Source organism: Ctenopharyngodon idella, chromosome 23 (assembly GCF_019924925.1).
Source record: "Ctenopharyngodon idella isolate HZGC_01 chromosome 23, HZGC01, whole genome shotgun sequence".
Lineage (NCBI taxonomy): Eukaryota > Metazoa > Chordata > Actinopteri > Cypriniformes > Xenocyprididae > Ctenopharyngodon > Ctenopharyngodon idella.
Genome location: NC_067242.1, coordinates 13,232,004 through 13,254,720, shown reverse-complemented (window position 1 = coordinate 13,254,720; position 22,717 = coordinate 13,232,004). Strand labels below are relative to the sequence as shown.

The 22,717-nt window shown below is 34.9% G+C and overlaps 1 protein-coding gene across 1 annotated transcript in view; it reads right to left on the bottom strand.

The window, feature by feature from the left end:
- fndc3bb (fibronectin type III domain containing 3Bb) overlaps positions 1 to 22,717 on the bottom strand; it is a 67,921-nt gene that overhangs the window by 3,083 nt on the left and 42,121 nt on the right. The window contains exons 9-25 of the mRNA XM_051881737.1: positions 21,875 to 21,934; positions 21,336 to 21,474; positions 20,532 to 20,585; positions 19,014 to 19,138; positions 18,192 to 18,366; positions 16,150 to 16,236; positions 15,306 to 15,441; positions 15,132 to 15,203; positions 13,777 to 13,904; positions 13,571 to 13,676; positions 11,336 to 11,514; positions 10,294 to 10,407; positions 9,531 to 9,680; positions 7,909 to 8,195; positions 5,130 to 5,339; positions 3,033 to 3,199; positions 1,926 to 2,053 (exon numbers count right to left, since the gene is read on the bottom strand). Coding sequence (XP_051737697.1) covers positions 1,926 to 2,053; positions 3,033 to 3,199; positions 5,130 to 5,339; positions 7,909 to 8,195; positions 9,531 to 9,680; positions 10,294 to 10,407; positions 11,336 to 11,514; positions 13,571 to 13,676; positions 13,777 to 13,904; positions 15,132 to 15,203; positions 15,306 to 15,441; positions 16,150 to 16,236; positions 18,192 to 18,366; positions 19,014 to 19,138; positions 20,532 to 20,585; positions 21,336 to 21,474; positions 21,875 to 21,934 — 2,317 coding nt within the window. The remainder of the gene's footprint in view (positions 1 to 1,925; positions 2,054 to 3,032; positions 3,200 to 5,129; positions 5,340 to 7,908; positions 8,196 to 9,530; positions 9,681 to 10,293; positions 10,408 to 11,335; positions 11,515 to 13,570; positions 13,677 to 13,776; positions 13,905 to 15,131; positions 15,204 to 15,305; positions 15,442 to 16,149; positions 16,237 to 18,191; positions 18,367 to 19,013; positions 19,139 to 20,531; positions 20,586 to 21,335; positions 21,475 to 21,874; positions 21,935 to 22,717) is intronic.

Genomic DNA, 22,717 nt, shown 5'->3' with positions numbered 1-22,717 from the left:
AGATGGCAATATTTACACTCTGCATCTGACCCACATATTACAAAAGATGAATCTTCAGAGCTCGGCTAATAAAGAACTTCAGTCTGCTCAAAGGGAATCTCAACAAGCCACTATAATCCTTTCATCTGGAGTGTGAGCAACACTGTCAGAATCAATATCATATGAATGACACTGTAGGGCTGTACTACTGTTTGTTCATAAAACACTGATGATTACAGAGTAACAAATGTTCTTACAAGTTCTTTCTTGATTGAAATACAAACCCTTTTTTCCCCTCTTTGTAGTGTATAAAAAAAACAACAACACTAATTTAAGAGAAATGAAACGAAAAATGAAAGAAAATTACATTTTTGCAAGGATGTTTGTATGTAACAGAACATTCTGCATGTGTCCACTGCACTAATGACCATCTGTATGTAGCACAAGTGCACTCCAAAAAAATTCAATTCACAGCAGTAAGTCAGTGTGCTCCACAGTGAGAGCACAACAAATTATCTAATACCTTTTATTGTCAAAACTAAGTATCTATAACAATAGCTCACTGAATGTGGTTGTTGACCAAAAAAGCATAAGCCATTTTTGGGAACATGCACAGAAAAACAAGAGCAAATGAAAAATAAAAACAGGCTTTTATACCTAGTAAATATTGTTGAAGACACATGTATTAAGGCGACTTTGTTCCACCTGTCACACGCAGCTCTCAGAAGGAACACAGTTTATGTCTCCATGGAAACAAAAGAGATTTTAAGCCTCTCAATGAACGGTAGCTCAGTTTTGCTGAAGTCTTGGTATTATTGCCATGAAAGACATACAATTATGTATGTATAATTAGTCTTTTGTGTTTTAAAAATCCCAATTAATTAAAGGCAAGGAAAATATTTACATAATTAATCTTGAATTCTACATGTCTTGCACTAAAAACAAGAAGAAAAAATCAAAATGAATTAAAATCACTACCTAAACACCTTCTAGTGGTAGTTGCATAAACAGGGGGATAATGGCTGCTCAGTTAAATCGTTAATTAAGCTAATATATTGCCTGGGGAACTCCACTCCTTCATTAAATCATATTTTTAATCAAAATTAATATAGCAAGGCATAAATTTAGTAGAACTGAATGAATGACTGTAAAGGCGCCCAGGCCACATTGTTGTACTTAATTTAATTTATATAAATTTTAAATGAAAAAAAAAAATAATGTAATTGTATTAAAATAATAGTCATTTTTCTCATTAAATACACAGCTGCTGGAAGATCAAAGCTACTGTTTGTTGATCTGGCCAGACTGAGCATGATTTCTCCCAATGACAAATGGTCTAGGAGAACAGAGGAGAGAGAATGTGAAGAAGAAGAGAAAAGGAGTGTGCTTTCACATTTTAATGAATAAATCCAGACAATTTCAAATGTTGTGAACTTTCATTCGATTTATCGCACCGTGGAAGTGGCGTAACAGAAGCGATTTCAAAACAAAAGCGACTGTACACACGAATGGACCCAGTCGTGCTGATAACATGTTCTCCACTCTCTGCGTGCCTTTCCGACCCCACAGCACAATTTAATGAATCCTTTGGGACTGTGTGTTCGGGGTAGCACTCAATTTCATTCAAATGTTGATTGTGATGAGTTAAAGCAGATAAAATGGAACGGAGAGCAAATGATGCAAATAGCTCGAGCCCTGTTTCCATTTCCTGTTCAAAATGAATTGTATTCATCAACAGCTGGTCTCCTGTGACTGTGGCCTTATGTAAACCTAACATAGAAAAGGACAGTGCTTCTTATGTGAAACAAAGGAAAACTACAATAAGGTATTCTTATCAAACATTTAAACAAAAGTATCAAACAATTCCAAAATGTCAAAGTTCTTGGTAACAATTTGGGGGCAACAGGTGTTTTAGGAAGTAAAAGATTAAGTATTTTAGATCTTACCTGTTTAAAATCAGATTCTCTGCCTCCTAGCACCTGTAGCACATAGCTGATTCTGTCTCCTCTCATTGGTGGAATACTCTCCCATGTGACCTCACAGGTATTTCCCTCTAGCTGACGAACTCTTGGGGCTGAGAGGATCCAGAAAAAAAAAAAAAAAAAACATTTTTTTTTTTCCTTTTTGACTTTTTTTTTGTTTTTGAATCAAAAATACAGCCAAAAAAACAGTAAGATTGTAAATATTGCAATTTAATAATTTAAGTAAATGTTTTCTATTTATATATATTTTAAAATGTAATTTACACTAGTCTTCAGTGTCACATGATCCTACAGAAATCATTCTAATATACTGATTTGATGCACTTATTATGTTGAAAACAGTTGTGCTACTCAATATTTTTGTGAAAACCATCATACATTTTTTTCAGGATTCTTTGATGAATAAAAAGGTTAAAAGAATAGCATGTATTTGAAATAGAAATATTTGTAACATTATAAATGTATTTACTGTCAATTTTGATCAATGTGTCCTTGCTGAATAAAAGTATCAATTTCTTAAAAAAAAAAAAAAAAAAAATTATATATATATATATATATATATATACATATATACATACATATATACATATATACATACACACACACACACACACACACACACACACACACACAGTCAAACCAAAATTTATTCAGACACTCTGAGCATTTCATTCATTAATACAGTTTATTCACTATAGTTTAAAAAAATGGTAATAAAATATTTCAACTGCGTCAGAAAAAATTAATCTTAATTATGTCAGATAACATTTAAGCAAAACATGGTCAGGTCAAAGTGTCTGAATAATTTGTGTTTCCAAATTTTGATCAGTTTTACTGGTAGTCCACTGTATGAAGAATTTTTGGGTATAATATGTCACAGTTTACTTTATTTTGCTATCCTCACTTACATAAATGAACTGTAGTGTCCTGCACCCACTAGTAAAAATATATCAAAAATATCAAAAATGTCTGAATAATTTTTGGTTTGACAGATATATGTATACACACACACACACACACACACACACACACATACATACATATGCATATAAAGTATAATAAATGTGGTACCTTTCAGTGTTTGTGGCAGGGATTTGGTGGTGCTGAAGGTGTACGTCTCAGAAAACGGCCCCTCGCCCGCCTCGCTCACTGCCTGGATCCGGAAACAGTACCGGCTCGATTCGCTCAGCCTCTGCAGCTTAAAAGTGTGGCTCGGACCTCGGTAAACCACCACAAACCTAACAAGATAGTGAAGGCTTGTTACAAACATGAACAAATAACATTGATTATCATTTTTAATTAATTGGCAGCCTAGTATTTTTTTAAACTGCAAAGGGAAAAAAAATGGATTGATGGCTTGAGATCATATAACACATTGCTTTAATAAATAGTATGAAGGCAGACAAGATTGCGAGGTACAGGCAGGCCTTCATTACCTCCATTCATGAGTCCAGGAGCTGGCTGCATAAACATAGCCATCATGACCCACTAGCAGTTAATCAAGGGGCATTCAGTCCTTCTTTTTGGTATCAAATTAAGCCAATCTACGTTTTTATGTAACTGATTTAAAAAAGTCATGAACAGTCTTGAAGAAAAAAATTTGATGTCTAACTTGCAAGACTACTCTTAGTGGTTTATGCAACCAGCCCCAGACTTTACTGCTTATATGGTTAAAATTTTTCAGAAGTGGAACTGAGGCTAAAAGCTCAAAACCGAGGAAAGAACAGGCCTTCATTTGCTTCTAAATGAGCCATCGGTGGGTCAGTGACGAGCGACTCTGAGAAAGCATTAAGGCAGGTGGTCTTGATAACCCTGAGTCTCCTAATCTAATTCCCAACAGCGCTTTGAGATCGAGTCTTCTCATTAACCAACTCCTCCTTAATGGACCACAAACACAAAATGCGCTTTTCAGATGATCTGCTTACATCAGAGAGAAGAACCTGCCCTACGGGTGCATGAGGGACAAATTAAAGCGAGTAAGCGCATGCATACACACATTACTATGAAAAAATTTAATATTCAAACAAAGAACACTTAGATAATCTGAGCAAAATTACCAAGCTTTTGATGATGAGTACAAGACTAATTTTATTACTTATGAACTAAGGTTATTGTTAACTAAAATAAAACCATAAAAACACTTTCTTACAATTTGCCAAGGCAACATTTCTCATTTTCATTTACTTCATGTTGAAGTACTAAAATAACAAACTAAATAAACTAAAACTAAAAACTTAATTAAAATAAAATATATAATAGTATATCCATAACAGTGTTGGGAGTAACGCATCAAAAGTAACGCGAGTTACGTAATCAGATTACTTTTTTTAAGTAACTAGTAATGCATTACTTTTAAATTTACAACAAAATATCGTTATTACTTTTTCAAAGAAGTAATGCAAGTTGCTTTGTTTTCCCATTTAATAAAGGATTAGTTCACTTTAAAATGAAAATTACCTCATGATTTACTCACCCCTTTTTGACATGCTAGGTGTATATGACTTTTTTATTTCAGACGAATACAATCAGTTATATTAATAAACACCTTGATGCTATCAAGCTTTATAATGGCCGGGGGCCGGGGGTTAATAAAGGCCTTCTGAAGTGAAGCAATGCGTTTGTGTAAGAAAAATATCCATATTTAACATGATGTAAAATAAAATAACTAGCTTCCAGCCAAACTGCCATACGGATTCTACTTACGTCTAAAGCGTAACTTACGCAACGCCATGACTTATTATGCTACACCACGATGTACTACGCGACGTCCTACGTTATACGTTGCTTAAGTTACGCTTTAGACGAAAGTAGAATCCGAGATATGTATTTAATCTCACTTTTTTAACCAATGCTGCTACTGCTATCAAAGCAGCGCTCATTTTAAGGACTATGATATGTTTGTGCAATAAAAGATTATAGATATTTAACCCATATCAGAGGAAATTTGAGTTACATTTTTTCTAGCCCTTTTTATAAAATTTTTATTTATTTTTTCTCTCTCAAATTTTCAGCAGACACCTTAAAAACAGTTTCTAAAAATACACCTAAATTAACCTAATTATAGAAGACTTCATTAAGACCAATTAGTCGTTCAGACAACTCTCAGACTACTTGATTATGAAAATATGTAGTTTCGCACATCCCTAGACCTGCTCTTTCAGTGCTAACCTCTGATTCCTGTCCTCCATCTGCAGAATGTAGGTAGTGTTGTCGGTGAGTTGACTTCGGCTGCTGAAACCCCAACGTAGTTTCAGACTCTGGGGTCCGACCGCTGCACACTCCAGCCGTGGTGGAGAGGGCGGCAGGGGCCTTGTCCTCACTGTTAGGGTCTGACTGAAGGGCCCGGGGCCAATTTCATTTTCTGCTCGAATCTGCAGGCTGAGAGGAGAAAGAAAGGGTTTAAGCAATTTAGTCTTGTTCAGTTATTAGTTCCCTTGGGTTTAAAGGCTAAGTAACTTCTATCATCAATTATCGATTCTCTTGATATGATCTCTCTTCACTTGAACGACCCTATGGACTATTCTCAGAAAAATCGGTGTCAATGATTCATTATTGGCAACTTTAAGGAAACAGATCACCCAAAAATGAAGCTCCATCCATCAACATCATATTACTAACAATTTAAGCAGATTCATCTGCAAACTAAAAGTCAGTAATTTCTGCAGCTTTGCCAAATGTGGCTTTATTCACTTTCTGTCTTGTTCCCAGTTAAACATTGCAGGTATCTTCAGCCTCTGGCTTTCTGTGACCTTTCAGCACAGATGAAAATGATCTACTCCGGCTAAAGGGGTGGTCTTGCATTCGAATGAGGATTTCTGCGAAGTTATCCACCCGATATCCAAGAATCCAATTATTGTAAGTGCACATGGGACAGAAAAACATTTCTAAATCATTTTAGCAGAAGAGCTCAGAAAAGATGGAAAGTTATTACAATACCTTTGATATATTCTAAAGATTAATCCACAAACAGACATTCTGTCTTTTACTCACCCTCATGTTGTTCTATACCTGTATGACTTTTTCTTCTGTGGAACATATATCAGTTGCACTTACACAAATGCATAAGAACCAGTTGTGTTTAGTATCATTTCTTCATTGAATAAAAAAGAGCAGCGTGAACATTCTTACAGATTTCTCTTTTTGTGTCTCATGGGGAAAAAAAAAAAAAAAAAATCATACACATTTGGAACGACTTGAGGGTGAGGAAATGATGACAGAATTTTATCATCCCCCCCCCCCAAAAAAATTTGTTTTGAACTAGTAAATCCTAGCAATACTACGTTATGGGACTAATGGAAACAGAAAATATCACGTGTGGATGTGTAAATAACCTCACGTGGCCAACTGGCTATGCACACTGTTTATGGTCTTCTATAAAAGCTTATTTACAAAACCTGAAGCTTTTTCATTTCTATTAAAAAGTCTCACACAATGTTCAAAACTTATGTTTTAAAGCACTTACCATAACTAAAATAACAGTGTGTGGGGCTTGATTCTCTGGAATTTTTTTTTTTTTTCCCAAAGACATTAGAACATGACAACAGTGTTGAAAATGGTTGTGCTGCTTAATAATTTTGTGGAAACTGAACATTTTTAAAGATTGTTTGATGAGTAGAAAGTTGAATAGGTCAGCATTTATGCATTTTATGGATGTATGAATTCAGTTGTCCTCAAATTCTTACGTGTCCTAGCAGTATCACATTAGTTATGAACATACTACCGCTCATAAAAACCCAAAAAACATTTCTAGCATTTTGAACATTTTAAAAAAATCCATACATCCATTTAAAATCACATTGACTCATGTTGGTAATTGCAAAATTGCAAAAGTTGAGCATAATTTGTTTTCAGAGACCACTTGGCTTGAAATTTAATGCCTTGAAATTCACATAATTTTTGTCCAAATACATTTTGTAACATTGGGTCATTAGGGTGAGCTGGAACATGTTATTTTTTGGACCGCTCAAGAAGGATTTTGAAATCTCTAGTTCCATTAGAGACATTATGCGTTCATGATAATCACGAGTGCATTTGCATTTGCCATATTAATTGGGGATGTGTGTCCATTACCTCATTGGAAAAGTCACTTCTGTGTGCCCATTTAATGTTGTCATTCATCCCAATTTAAAGCCTTTACCTCAGGTAACATTTAACAGACTCGCTTTCTCGAAGCCTATTAGCCCAAAGACCATTCAAAAGAGTCATTTCTTTATGCAAATGTTTTAAGAAGATCCTCCTTTCCATATATATTCCTATTTATACAAGTATGACTTGCATAACCAAAAAAGTACCATAGTACTAAACTCAGGTTCCAAAAAGATGGTTTTGCAGTGATGCCATAGAAGAATCATTTTGGTCCCCAAAGAGCTAGTGAACAGTTCTTAAAAGAACAATTTTTCTTAATTTGAAGAACATTTTAATAATCTAAGAACCTTTTTCCACTATAAAGAACCTTTTGTGCAATGGATGCTACACCTTTTTTTGACACATACTACTGTAATACAATGTTTTTTTGTTTTTTTTTGTAAACAGCATGATGCATGAATATGGCAACCATTTAGTACTATAGTATATATCCAATGTACCGTGGTATTACCATCTGATACATTCACTGTACCATGGTACCACTGTAATTTTGTATAAAAAACAAAATAATAATAATAATAAAAAAAAAAAACAGCAAATATACCCTGCTAACAACTTGCATCCACCCAGAATGCACCATTTTGCTGAACACATCTTGAGTCAGACATAAGTGGAGTCCATTTGTAGAGCTAATAACACTAATTCAGGGACCTGCTCGTGGCTCACCAGCACTCGTCTGTGTATTACAGAACCATGAGAAAATAAGGTCCCCGGTCATTGCTAATGCACAAATATATATAGAGCTGGCGATGCAGGATGGTAGAAAAAGAGATAGAAAGTCTTAAACAACATCTCCGCTCACCTGTACTCGCTGTCCGGCAGCAGGTCCCTGATAATGTGACAGGTTACGTTTCCGGTGGTGATGATGCTGTCTCCCATTGAGATGATGTAGGAGGTGATTTCTGCTCCATTACAGTGGGGCTCATCCCAGGTGAGGGCCAGACAGGTGGAGGGGGAGAAGGACTCACTTTCTGTTGTGGTCAGAGGGAGGTCAAGCAGGTAAACTCCGGATACTAAATCAGGGACTGCTGCAGGTGTCCGACACGTCACCAGATCACTGTAGGGGCCCGCCCCTGCCTGGTTCACTGCCTGAAATCAAAATGGACAATTCTTTTTTTTCCTATTCTATTCTTGAATATTGCTGCATGTTTTATAAATGATTTATCCGTGCACATCATCATTTTTTTATTTTTTATTAATGTTTCCTCTTAATCTTTAATAAAAATAACTTCCCTTCCCTCTTGCAGCAACATCTCTTCTCTTGTCTAATGACGTTTACTGGCGCAAGACCTACATTTCTTCTTGTTCGAGAAGCCGCTTCCCTCGGATATACGTCACAAATTAGGGAAGAAATGACTACCACAGCTTCTGTTTCATGCTGACTAAAGTCAAAAAGTTAATAATCAGTTTTGCTAATTATCTTTTGGCCTTTATATATGTACAATAATGCTTTTGGTTCGTCAAAAGATTTGGAAGGACACTGAGTATTGTGGAGAGTACAACAAGAAATGAATTCTCTTCATTCCAGTGTTGATAGATTGTTTTGCCTCCACAACATAACAGACACAATGATTCAGAGCCAATTAAATGTGAAGAGGAGCACTCAAAGGTTGGAACATTTCCAGAGCTAACACAGCTCCAGTCTAACATTTGAACTCTATTAATGCTTATATAATGTCTAATTGGCACAATTTGCAGGTTTATTTTTCATGCATTAAAACTAGTTTGCAAAGAGACAATGATAATACACACCAATGCTTGTAGGCTGTGTTTAATACAATAATAAAAATAAATAAATAAAAAAAAATCATATAAATTCATTGTAAACAGAAAGTGTTAATTCTCTTTACACTGTGTGATTAATGTTTTACACTCTTCTTGTTTGTTTAATTATAATGCAAGTAATGCCTGCATTTCAATGTGATTATGCTCAAAGCAATTTTATGAGCCAAATTACTTTCAGGAACAATTAGAATACTGTGTTTCCTCGAGTGAGAAATTAGGAAGATGATTGGTTACACTTTATTTTACAGTGCCGTAGTTACATTGTAATTACTTAAATAAGTACTGAGTACTATTAATTAACTACATGTACTTATTATAGTGTTACAGTTAGGGTTAGGGTTTGGTTTAGGGTTAGTTACTTGTAATTATGCATAATTTACTGTTATTGCCATAGTAATAACAGTAATTAATTGCAATTAATTGCATACTTGTCGTGAAATTAAGCATACATCATTTATCTTGTTTAACATTTCGTCATCATTTGCTATATCCAGCAAAGTAAACTATCAGGATTGAAGGGTGATTCACGACTATCATTCGTTAACGCGTTAACGTTGACTACCCTAATATTAATATGTTTGAGCAAACGTCTCATGGTCCTAACAGAAAATAGTTCACATTAAATACATCATGACCTACCTGTAGCCTGCAGCAGTAGTCTGTTGATGCCTCCAGGTTGGAGATTTGGAAGAAGGTTTCCGTTCCACTGTAAACCAGTTCAAGAGAGTCCAAATCACGCCCCCAGTCCAGCCGGTACTCAGAAATGTCTATCCCAGAGCTCTCTTTGTTCTGAGGATTGAGATCAGAGCAAGCGTTACACTCCGGGAAACCAGAGCAACAAACGCATAATCCCAGCAGTACGTGACTAATTACCTGCTTGACACGGTTTCATCAGGACAAACACAAGAGAGCTAATGCATCATACGCACCGCTAATAAATGAAACAACCTCTCAAGACAGCAAACAGAATGCAAATAACTGAAACCTTCGACATTCAGGAAACATCAAGGATAAATCACATTTATTTTCATTGTGAACAAAACACAAAAGGCCCTTTGTCATGAAAAGCAAGTGTCTTTTGAGAAGAAGAGATAGAAAGCGCCACGATTGGTGAAGAAAACATTTTGCGTGGACACAATCTGCCACCTTCACTGGAAAAAAAAAAATAAAAAATTCAATCTTCAATACTTGCTGGGTGATCGATGACGATATTATGATGTACTTTCGATAAAGCAGTTTAGATATTTCACAAATTCTTGCAATTCAACAGTTTTTTCTATGAGTCCCAAATTGATTTCTTTCTCAATGCAGCAGAAAATCATTCTCTGACCATTTTATCATATAACAGCACGATTCATCATTTACTGCATGTACGCTGTGTGAATGGCTCTTGCCAACTCACCTCCCAGGTCACATCAGCACAAGTGTGTGTTGTCACATTGATGGCAGGGGGACTACATTGTCCTGGGGGGCCAGCGGCAGTGCTTATTTCCACAGATTCAGAGTAAGGTCCATACTGGAAAAGAGGAGAGAGAGGAAGCGGCTGAGATTTAGAGTGCTTTAGCTGTCCCAAAGGTAATGAATGGCCTGGGCTCTACAATAAGGAGGGAAATCTGTTATTTCTGTGGCAGGTAAACCCAAAGCGTTACACTGTGTTAGGCATCCATCTTTGGTGATGGCTGAATTAGCTTCTTAATATCACTGCCGAGGGAGACAGCAGATCCCTTAAATTGCCCTGAGGTGATGTAAAGGGTTTGTTATAAAATGTGGATTTCATATAAGAGAGGAAAAACAATGCATTTCTATCCGAAGGGGACAAAATTATAGCTTTTTAAGATTCAACTGTCCTGATTCATTGCTTATGAAAGAGAATAAAGCAAAAATGTCTAAAATACTTGCCAAGTTCCTTTCACTCAAAATATATACTATTTATACTGTGGCACTTAGGAAGAAAAACATTCATTTGTAAAATAATGAAATAAAACCACCTGAATTTGGGAGAAATATTTTTTGAATTGGCTTATACTGGATTAGCATTAAATAGTGTAAATTTAAAACATCAAAAAATACGTCCAAGTAAAAATAATTCAGCAAAAAATATTTCCTAAGGGCCATGAAGCGGTTATTTTGCATTTAAAACAAAGGGGGAAAAAATTGTATCTGTCTCAGTATTATTTTAGTACGTTTTTATAAACTATTATAGTGTTTATAATATGATTTTGCATATATATATATATATATATATATATATATATATATATATATATATATACACACACACACACACACACATATACATATATATATATATATATATATATATATATATATATATATATATATATATATATATATATATATATATATATATAATTTTTTTTTTTTTTTTTTTTTTTTAAATTGTAGTTATTTGGTTATGTACTTTTGTGTGCAGGGTGACTTACCCCAACACTGTTGGCTGCACGAACTTGAAACCTGTAGGTGGTGCCAGGGAGCAAATTACCCACAGTGCACTCTGTTTTGGATCCACGGTACACCTCCGCCGGTTCCGAACCTTCCTCCATTGCACACATCTCCAAGCTAAACTCCACACCTTCACTCTCTTCACCACACAAAGGACCATCTGGAGAAAAGAAGAATTAAGAGTGAGTGGGAGAAATATAGAGACTGGGACAGAACAATAAGAAAGCATTTAAAAGTGCAAGTGTCAAAGCACAACCCATCACTCCAATCCAAAACATTATCACTACATTTGGACTGATTCACATCCCGAGTGGCAAATATTAATTTTGATGGCCATATTAACAGGTTATAGAAAAGTTGTTGAGCTTATTTAGACTGGTTTAAATTTATATATATTTTTTTTATTACTATTAATAATAATAATAATAATAATAATAATAATTCATAAAAGCCTAATAATAATAATTAATTAAATATATTTTAAAAATTGTGACTTGGGAGGATAATTAATAAAAGTTTATACTGCAAAGCAAATAATAATAATAATAATAATAATAATTCATAAATGCCTCAAAAAAAAAAAAAAAAAAGAATAAAATTGTGACCTGGGAGGTGAGTTGACAAGGCTTCTATGAATTATTATTATTATTATTATGAATAACTAATAGAGTGTATATTGCATCAAAAAAATTAATAAATAAATAATGCCTGTATCAATAATTCAAAAATTGTGACCTGGGAGGTGACAAGAAACATTTAATAAATTATTATAATGAATAATTCATAAAAACTTAAAAATATTTTTATAATTTGAATAATAATTGGAATTAATTATTATTATTTTTAAATATTTTATTTCAGCTCATCTGTTGTTTAAAAAAAAAAAAGATATCTATCTGGCTTGATACAAGTTCCACATGCAGACTAAAGCTAATTTTTGTAAATGTCAATTATTTACCTTCCTTTTCCTCATGTAAATGAAAATGGTAACACTTTACAATAAGGTTCATTAGTTAAACATTAGTTAAAGTATTAACTACCATGAACTAACCATGAGCAATACATTTGTTACTGTATTTACTAATCTTCGTTAACGTTAGTTAATGAAAATACAGTTGTTCATTGTTTGTTCATGTTAGTTCACAGTGCATTAACTAATGTTAACAAGATTTTAATAATGCATTAGTAAATGTTGAAATTAACATTAAAGATTAATAAATTCTGTAGAAGTGCAGTTCATTATTAGTTCGTTAACTAATGAACCTTATTGTAAAGTGTTACCATGAAAATCAAATTTGTAATAATTCACACAGCCAATAACAATTTTATGGCCATTATTATGAGAAATATTCAATGTTGCAACCCATAAATCATTTCCTGTATAGAGCTGCAGTTCTGAAACGCTGCTGGTGTAAAACCACAGTTCAATCCTACTGTCTTTACGCTCGCGTGTCCCAGACACAGACTTTATGATGACCTCAAAAGCCATCCATCTACCAGCCTCTCAAAACCAAAACACGATCTCAGTTCCCTCTTAAACTGTGGCTAACTGGCTACAGGAAGGAACCGATCAATTGCAGTGATGGAGAACATGCAGGGAAGCTCACGCCTGCTGTCTGAGCGGTGCGGAGCTCTGAGAGTCAGCATGGATGGCTGAAATCAGCACTGCTATTTCACAGTTATTTATAGATGGTGTTCAGCCTCTTAAATGAGCCCACCTTCACTCAAAAACAGTGAGTCAGGGGTATTATCGCTAACAAACAACTGCATTTTACCTCTGGCTCCCTTAAACACACACACATGGATGCAAACACAGACTCACACACTAAATAGGGTGATGTAATGTGTGAATAACACACAAAGTAGATGCATTCTAATGCATTCTGGGTGATTTGGACTTAAGGCTTCAATAGACTTCTATAAAACCTTCTGAATACTTCACCTGTTGACCTGGCAACAAACATAATTAGTCTAAAAGCAGACAAGTGTGATTCATCTTGTTGTTAACTTCAATTTCTCTTTTCAGATGGATTAAGTGATTTGTTAAACAAGGTCATATTATGGTCATGTGTTGAGTACATGAGGAAAAAAAAAACCTTTTGTGCCACAAATGCCAAACTATTTTTAGAGAATCTGTTTATTTCTTTTGAGACTTGAGGAGGCAAAGGAGAGGAGAAGAATAAAGCATATCAAAAAGAAAAAATTAAGAGCCTCACCCCACTGCAAAATCAGCTCCTTGTGTTTGACATCACCCATGATCCTTGGGGGTTGACAGCGGCCAGGGGGTGGAATATGAGTGCGCACCGTCAATTCATCTGAGCACTGCACAACCAACAACATAAGTCAATATACAACACAAGGAGTACACTGAGATCTTATGAATCAGCCTGGGAAATCACTAAATGAACTTTGCTTCTCATACCTGGCTTTGTCCGCCCACATCCACACAGCTGAGTCTCAGGGAGTAGCTTGTTGCTGGTTTTAGATCCTCGCACAAATGTTTCCTCATTGGTCCTCTATAGAGAGTCTCCCACTGTCTCTCTGCTGAACCTGTCAAAAACATATCAAAGGCATATTTCACATCAAAATCAAAACAAGGAAACCAGAAACTATATTGTTGAAAGAAAATGAAAATATTTGGGGTCAATAAGATGTTTTTTTTTTTAAAGAAGCATGAATTAAAGGGATAGTTCACCAAAAAAATGAAAATTCTGTCATCATTTACTCCCCCTCAAGTTGTTCCAAACCTGTATATATATTTCTTTGTTCTGCTGTACACAAAGGAAGATATTTGTAAGAATATTCGTAACCAAGCAGATCTCGCCCCCCATTGACTGCCATAGTATTTTTTTTCCCTACTATGGTAGTCAATGGGGGGCGAGATCTGCTTGGCTACGAACATTCTTCCAAAATATCTTCCTTTGTGTACAGCAGAACAAAAAAAATTTATACAGGTTTGGAACAACTTGAGGTTGAGTAAATGATAAAATTTTGGGGTGAACTATCCCTTTAAATTGATCAAAATTGAATATAAGACATTAACAAAAAAAAAAATCTAATTAAAATAAATGTTGTTCTTTCGAGTTTTTTATTCATCAAAGAATCCTGAAAAAAAAAAAATGTATCATGGTTTCTACAAAAATATTAAGCAGCACAACTGTTTTCAACAGTGATAATAATAAGAAATAGTTCTTGAGCACCAAATCTGCATATTTGAATGATTTCTGAAAGATTATGTGACTCTGAAGATGACTAATGATGCCATCACAGGAATAAATTACTTTTTAAAAAACATTAAAATAGAAAAGAGTTCTTTTAAACCGCAATAATATTTCACAAAATTACTGTTTTTTTCTGTATTTTTGATCAAATAAAAGCAGCCTTGGTGAGAGACTCCTTTCAAAAACAACAAAATCTTACTGACCCCAATTGTAGTATTCATTTTTTATTATTTATATTTTATTTTCATGTCAATTAATTATATTTACGACCTCAATTCACATTACTATAAAGAAAATAACATTTAAAAAAATAATGTGAAAGAATAATATATTCTTTAAACTGAAAAATTTGTAAGTTTAAAATTGAAATATAAAAGTTTTAAATTTGTTTGGTATTTTGGTACATTGTAATAATAATTGTTTGTTTGTGTGACCATGCAAAAAATATATTAACGGTACTAAAACATTTTAGCAAAATATAATATTCTTTCATTTTTAGGTTAAATGTGACATGGACATATTCATGTCAGATTCACCCGTTTGCAATCAGAAATACCTTCTGAATTCCCTTCTGATTTCTCCAGGATGTACGTCAAGTCTCCAGATCCACCGTCATCTTGTGGAGGTTCTGATTTAATTATAGGTGAAGGTTAGAATGTAATGATAAACGGACAATAAAAAAAAAAAAAAAAAAAAAAAAAACATAAAATAATAACTAAGATTTTCCTACCCCACGTCACACAGAAGCTGTGATATGTGACTGCGTTTACTGCAGGATTCACAGGGGGTCCGGGTCGGTCTGGGGTCGTCTTACACACAAGCAGAGAGCTCGGTGCACTGCGCCACTCACCGCTGCAAGTGATGAGCTGTAGAGGAGAATGAAGGAGAGAGGAGAATGAATTGGAAAAAAAAAAATCAGCCAGAATCTTTTAGAATTCTCTTTCTTGACTCATTATTTGATTTGACAGCCAAATGTATTAATTATTATTGATTAAAAATGCAGATCTATAGTTTTATATTGTATTCAGGATTCTAGTAATTTATTCCAAACATCTCTGAGAGGTCTGAGTGACCTCAGATGACATCACTGAAAAGCGGATAACCTAGGTGGTATTTAAAGATTTCAGGACACACTTTGGTGTACTAGACGACACGATTTTTGCGTCCCAATCACCTACAGCATCACAGGGGGCATCACATTTAAAATCTTGTCTGAAGTGCCTTTCTCCCCTGATAATAACACAGTGTTCTCTGCTTTCTCAGAGATTAAAGTAAAAGCCTTTAACGCACCACCACGGGAAATCAATTCACCTTCCCCCCCCAACAACAGCTGCTGGATCTGAGAAACAGCTCCAGGTTAGCAGACAAACTAAAGTTCATTAGATTATCGCTAATTGCCTGATTAGCGAAGAAGGAAACGAGGAAGCAAAAGTGCTTGAGGACCTTGTGATTTTCTAGAACCCTAGTAACACCTGTATGGATGGTTTGTTTTATGTGCATATGGTTGTGATTGTGAACAAAAGAAATAAAACTTGAAACTTATTTCATGATATGCTGGAAAAATCGTCACTCACCCTGAATTTGTACGGTGTGTTCCTTCTTAGGGACTCCAGCTTGCAGTTCAGCTCCAAACCGCTGTAAACTTCCTGGAAGTCCAGGCCCTGCAAAAAACACATCGTCCTTTAGGTGTCAGGAAGTGAAGTATGGAACAATTATTTCCAGCTTTGCTTTTAAGCCTGTTTAAATCATTGTCTTACACTTGAAAATACTGCAATGTGGCTGACAAACAGAATGAATTGAGGAAGTGTGAAATTTCTGCACCACAAGTGAAAATCAAAAGGAACTGCAAAAATAAGTGGACAACTAACAACAGAATGTGTTTTTGTCAAACTTGCTCGACCTCTGAAACAACTTTCTTGTTGTATGGCATCACCAATACCTCTTATTTTTTAATACCTTTGCTCCAATCTTGTAAGTAACACTACTGTTTACGAACCAATCAAATGCTGATGTGCAAAATAAAGTGGAGTCTTACATTTTTCTTGATTAATATCCTGTTTCACTCTGAAATATGCCCAATTACAAATGTAAAATAGGTAGATGTTGTTGCATGTTCATGACTTTAAACTGGGATAAAATATTTTATAATTAATACCATATAATTATATAAAAATCTGTTAATTATATAATTAATGTTATATAATTATACAATTAAAATTATATAGTAAAATGTAATAAAATATATTTCCCATATTTCCTAACAAATTGGTGGTTTATAATTACTCTGTATGAAAACAGCAATGAACAAGATGAAAATGAGGTTGCATTATTCAGCCTTCACTCGACGGCCATCTTTGAAACGCCTTTCGGTCATTCAAGTGCAGCTCTCATCTCTTTGAATGAGGAAACATCAAATTCGCCACAACTGTTTGCAAGCTTTTGATTAAATTTCATATTTGAAATCACCAATGAAATCTGACAACAACTGTCTCATAAATTTTGTTTCTAAACGCTCAAATCATGACAAACGGTATTTTTCAGGCTGGATCAAGCTAACGCGCTCTCGTGTCTCATTTTGGAGGCGAGCGTCCGACTGTTTCTATAGGAACCGGACCTTCTAACGGCCGCTGCAGTGACGCGATGACTTTACCAATCGGCGATTGGCTGTTATTTAGAAGGCGGGACTTATTTTGCCATATTGCGCGTTGCACTTTCTCCCATTCAAAACAATACTAGTGACGCGTTTTGTGTTATTCTAAAGTCTTTGCGGGCTTTAAGAAAACACGACAAACACATAGAATGCTATCTTAGAAGTGCCCTACTTTTTTTAAAATATCACAGGTTGTGGAGGAATTCCAGTGAGGAAAAAAAAGCCATGTCTCTTCTGAAACATGAAACAAACAAAACCGAACTATGTATTCACATGAGCACGTTTAAACTAATGGATTTATACTGTTATTAATTTGATACGCTACTCCACGTAGGAAGAACAGACATTCCAACAAGTTACTGACCTGATGCAGACTGATATACACATCGCTGAAGCGGATTGATATCGTCTTGGTCTGGAGCGAGGTTTACACAAGGTAAAGAGAAAATAAGCGGGGCAGCCTGAAATCTGCCACAACGGCTCTCAATTAGAGCGCGCTGCAGTTCCATTTTTCACCACAGATTTACATTGGGAAAACTGTGGGGCGCTGTAGAGCTGGGGAGGGCTCAGGCACCCGCTGTCGAAGCCATTCGTTAAATTTGAATATATCCTGCTCATTTTACGACTTAAAATAGTCTAGAAAATCCTAAAAATATTTGTTGCAGAATTCTGAACACGTTTACAATTTATTGTTTATTTAGTTCATACAGAGGTCTATGTTTTGGATGATATTTTCAGAATATTTTCTGCCCGAACAGACATTAGCAATCATGGATCCAGAAGTGTCCATTTACTCTGACAACTGGGGGCAAAGGTGATTAACAAGCAACCAGTGAGGTAGAAAAAAACAGCTAATAGACTTGACATCCAGCGCATTCCCTCAACACTGAGAAACCCTGTTTTCCGTGAAAATTATGACAACAGAGGGGGATTATGGGATGCAGGTGGTAGGGATGAATTCAACACCTTGGTCTCATCCTGCATCTCCAGGGTGTACGTGACCACCTCCTCAGCGCTGCAGCTGTTTGGTCGTGTCCACTCCAGCGTAACCCAGGATGGACCTGCCTGTACCAGCCGTGGAGGCAAGGAAATCTGTGGGAGACTTCCTGTGGTGTAGAAGACGACTTCTGTGCTGAATCCACTGCAGAAAAAGAAAAGATTACGGTAAACAGTAATAAATCCCATCCTTTCTCATCCTATAAAGATTATACGACATATCCGTGTCTCATCAAAGCGTGCGAGAAGCACAAAGTTATGAATTGTTTGGACTTTCTCCCCTGGTAAAATGGCACTGCAGCCACTCACAGTGAGTAGTGAGGAGAATTTTCTCATTTACCGCGCCATTAAACACAAGAACACCACAGGGCCAAAATTCTATTAAACTGCATACAACTAAAAGCACATATGCCGGTGGGTTATATATTTATAAAAATTGTTTTATGATTTACTGCAAAAAATGAATTTAAACCAATATTTCACCTACACCTCAGAAACAACCCTTAAAAAATAAGTACTCTCATGATAAATGGTGGTATCAGATGGAAATCTTACTATATTGCTGATAGATTATTATATTCATTTACCATGATATTTTGATAGTACTTCCAAGGTACTTAAAAGAACAACAGAATTATAGTGATAAATATCAAAAACACACGGTATGTGTTACTAGGTATGATTTAAAATAAAATGTCAAAAACATACAGCATGATATTACTGGTTAATTTAATTTAAATAAAAAAAAAAAAAATGTGTTTTTGTAAATGACATACAGACAAATAAACAAACCTGGCACCAATATCATTTAGCGCTGCCACTCGAAATGTGTACCCAACAGCAGGGCACAACTTCATTATTTTGCAGTGTCGCTGGTGTCCGACGTAATATTCACGGAAAATGCTGTTCTTTTTACCCTGAAAAAGCAACAAGTATAAAACGATGCAGTCAGGAATGACAAATAGGATGACAAGAACAACATAATCATCTTAAAACACAGAAAAGACCAGCAGCAGCCACACGCACGCTGTGTCAGAACAGAATACTCTTTATATGAAAAGAACAACAACAAGAACAAAATTGCTGCTGGAAGCTGTGTTAATTGTCACAACAACAGGAGTCAGAATTTAATTAAAGTTAAAGGCAGAGATATTTAGAATGAATTCTGCAGGGAGGAACTGCTGCCAGCATCTTCAGAGAGCTGCACAGCCACAGTTGAGGAGTTTTAATGAACTCTTATTGAGCTAGAAAATCTTTGAGTAAATGAAAATAACTAAAGTAGACAGACTGTGGCGTAAAGCCTTAGTCTCCTCAGGACCAACATTTCATGCCATGGGGACGGGGATTTTTTTTTTTTTTTGCAGCCATAGCAAAAAATGAAGGCAAATAATGAGGAAATTGAGAGGAAATGAGAGAGAGAGTGAGAGGGAAAAAAAAAAAAAAAAAAAAAAAAACAGAATAGTTGATTGATAGATGGCTCACACAGGATATAAGCAAATTAATTTAAAGGGTTAGTTCACCCAAAAATGAAAATAATGTCATTTATTACTTACCCTCATGTCGTTCTACACTCCTAAGACCTTCGTTCATCTTCGGAACACAAATTAAGATATTTTTGATGAAATCCGATGTCTCAGTGAGGCCTTCATTGCCAGCAATGTCACTGCACCTCTCAAGATTCATAAAGGTACTAAAAACATTTAAAACAGTTCATGTGAGTACAGTGGTTCTACCTCAATATTATGAAGCGACGATAATACTTTTTGTGCAGCAAAAAAAACAAAATAACGACTTTAACAATATCTAGTGATGGATGATTTGAAAACACTGCTTCGGAGCTTTACGAATCTTTTGTTTCGAATCAGTGATTCAGATCACGTATCAAACTGCTGAAATCATGTGACTTTGGCGCTCCGAACCACTGATTCGAAACAAAAGATTCATAAAGCTCTGAAGCAGTGTTTTGTAATTGCCCATCACTAGATATTGTTGAAAAGTCGTTATTTTATTTTTTTGGTGCACAAAAAGTATTCTCGTCGCTTTATAATATTAAGGTAGAACCACTGTAATCACATGAACTGCAGTTTTAAATATGTTTTTAGTAGCTTTATGGATCTTGAGAGGTAATGGTGACATTGCTGGCAATGCAGGCCTCACTGAGCCATCGCATTTCATCAAAAATAACTTAATTTGTGTTCCAAAGATGATTGAAGGTCTTACGGGTGTAGGACGATATGAGGGTGAGTAATAAATTACATTATTTTCATTTTTGGGTGAACTAACCCTTTAAACAGGCGATGCAGTACATACCTCATCCCATTCCAGTACATAATTGGTGATTTTTGAGCCATTGTCCAGAGGGGGCTGCAATAAAAATAAAAAATAAAAAAAAAATAAAAACAATTATATAGTGTATACACTATCATTCAAAAGTTTGAGGTAAGATTTTTTAAAAATGTTTTTAAGAGTCTCTTACAGCATGCTCACCAAAGCTGCATTTATTTGATCAAAAATAGTCAAAACAGTCATATTGTGAAACATTACAATTTAAAATAACTGTTTTCTCTCTCTTTTTTTAAATATATTAATGTAATTTATTCATTACTCTAGTCTTCAGTGTCACATGATCCTTCAGAAATCATTTTAATATGCTGATTTAGTGCTTAAGAAATATTTATTATTATTGTCAATTAATGTTAAAAACAGTTTCTGCTTAATATTTTTTATGGAAACTAATTCGAAACAGAAATCTTTTGTAACATTATAAATGTCTGTACTGTCACTATTGATCAATTTAATGCATCCTTGCTGAATAAAAGTATTAATTTATCTATTATTCAAACTAAAAAATGTAAATGCACCAATACTAAGGACACAAAGTCTAACAAAAAGGAAATATTTATGAATTATATATTATCAATTAAACAATATAATAAACAGAGTTAGTCAATATTGACTAGGGTTAATTTTTTTTATGCAACACAGAATGATCAATAAATAACTACTAATTAATAATTACTAATAGACAGCATAAACTATTCCACCATCAATTACCATAAGGTACTTAAAGATTTAACGGTTTGTAACAACTTAGCACAATAATACAGAACATACCTTCCACTGTAATGTGAGGGAGCTCTTGGTGCGATGGGACAGTCTGGGGGGTAGAGGGGTTTCAGGAGGGGCACTCTGGGTAGTGAAGGCCCTCGCATCCGAACTGGGACCCTTGACAGAGTTACACACTGTGCTTACTCTGTAAAACACACACGGTGAGAATTTCCAAATGAGGTCAAGAGTAATTCATCACGTTCAACTAACACACAGAAAAATCTGCTATTGCCATTTTAAATGAATCATTTAGTGATAATGAATGTATCTAAATGCTGTATCCACTGTAATTACAAAAAGAACACTTTGTGCCACTCCACTCCTTAGATCTGAAAAATTCACATATTTAAGTACAAATCCATTTTTTAACATTCATTATCTTTAATGTAGTCTTGTTAATCAGATATCAGGTCATTCATCTCTCTTCAGCACTCTCATGAAATTCAAAGTGCTCAGTTAATGGAGCGTTTCATCTCATTTGCAAGTCGCTCAGGTTAAAAGTGTGTGCTAGATGAATAAATGCAAATATGAAACACTATTCTTACCGGACGTGATAGTCTGTGGCTGGTCTGAGGTCAGTGAGGATGTACTGAAGTTCCTCACCACTGAAACAAAGACAAATTAAAAGTGACAATCTGTTTGTGGGAGTAGATTAATGAAGCATCAGTAAAACCTCCTTCAGCTTCATAATAGTCTTTATGATTTGCTTCGGGGACCAAAAAAAAATGAAAGCTGTAGACATGCATAAGGTTAATTTCCTAACTGCACGGGGAAGATTACAAGATTGTTATATAACTCTACTAATGAGCATAAAAAAATAGCTTTAGTGACTCAAAAATACATAAATCATAGAGCTGCACGATCCTGAATACACTGAGAATTACAATTTTTGTTTAAAATAGAAAACATGATTCTCCCACGATTCTGAATAGAAAACTAAATAAAACAGCATGTCATTTACTAGAGGAATTGCTGAAGTCTATTTAAACATTTTTGAATAATTTGAATTGTTGTTTTTTAAATCGGTTTAAATGACTCAATGACTCACACATAAAGACTTGTTTCTTCACTGGATTAATCAGCATTTCTGAACGAAACTCTTGAATAAATAATTCAATGACAAAAAAATTTTTAACAGTCACTTGTCGCCATCTACTGGTCTAACAATGTAACTGATACAACTTTTATTTGAAGTATCAAGTTACTTTTAAAAGTTGATTTGCTCTATTCTTATCACTACCGTAGACATCAGTGTTTATATCCGAACTATAAACTTTTATCCCAGTACTTCTGTGATAGTATTAATTATTGTAAGACAAAAATAATGACAGTGTGTGGTTGAAAAGACTGTAAAGCTGTTTAATATCTATATATGACAACTGCTCTCT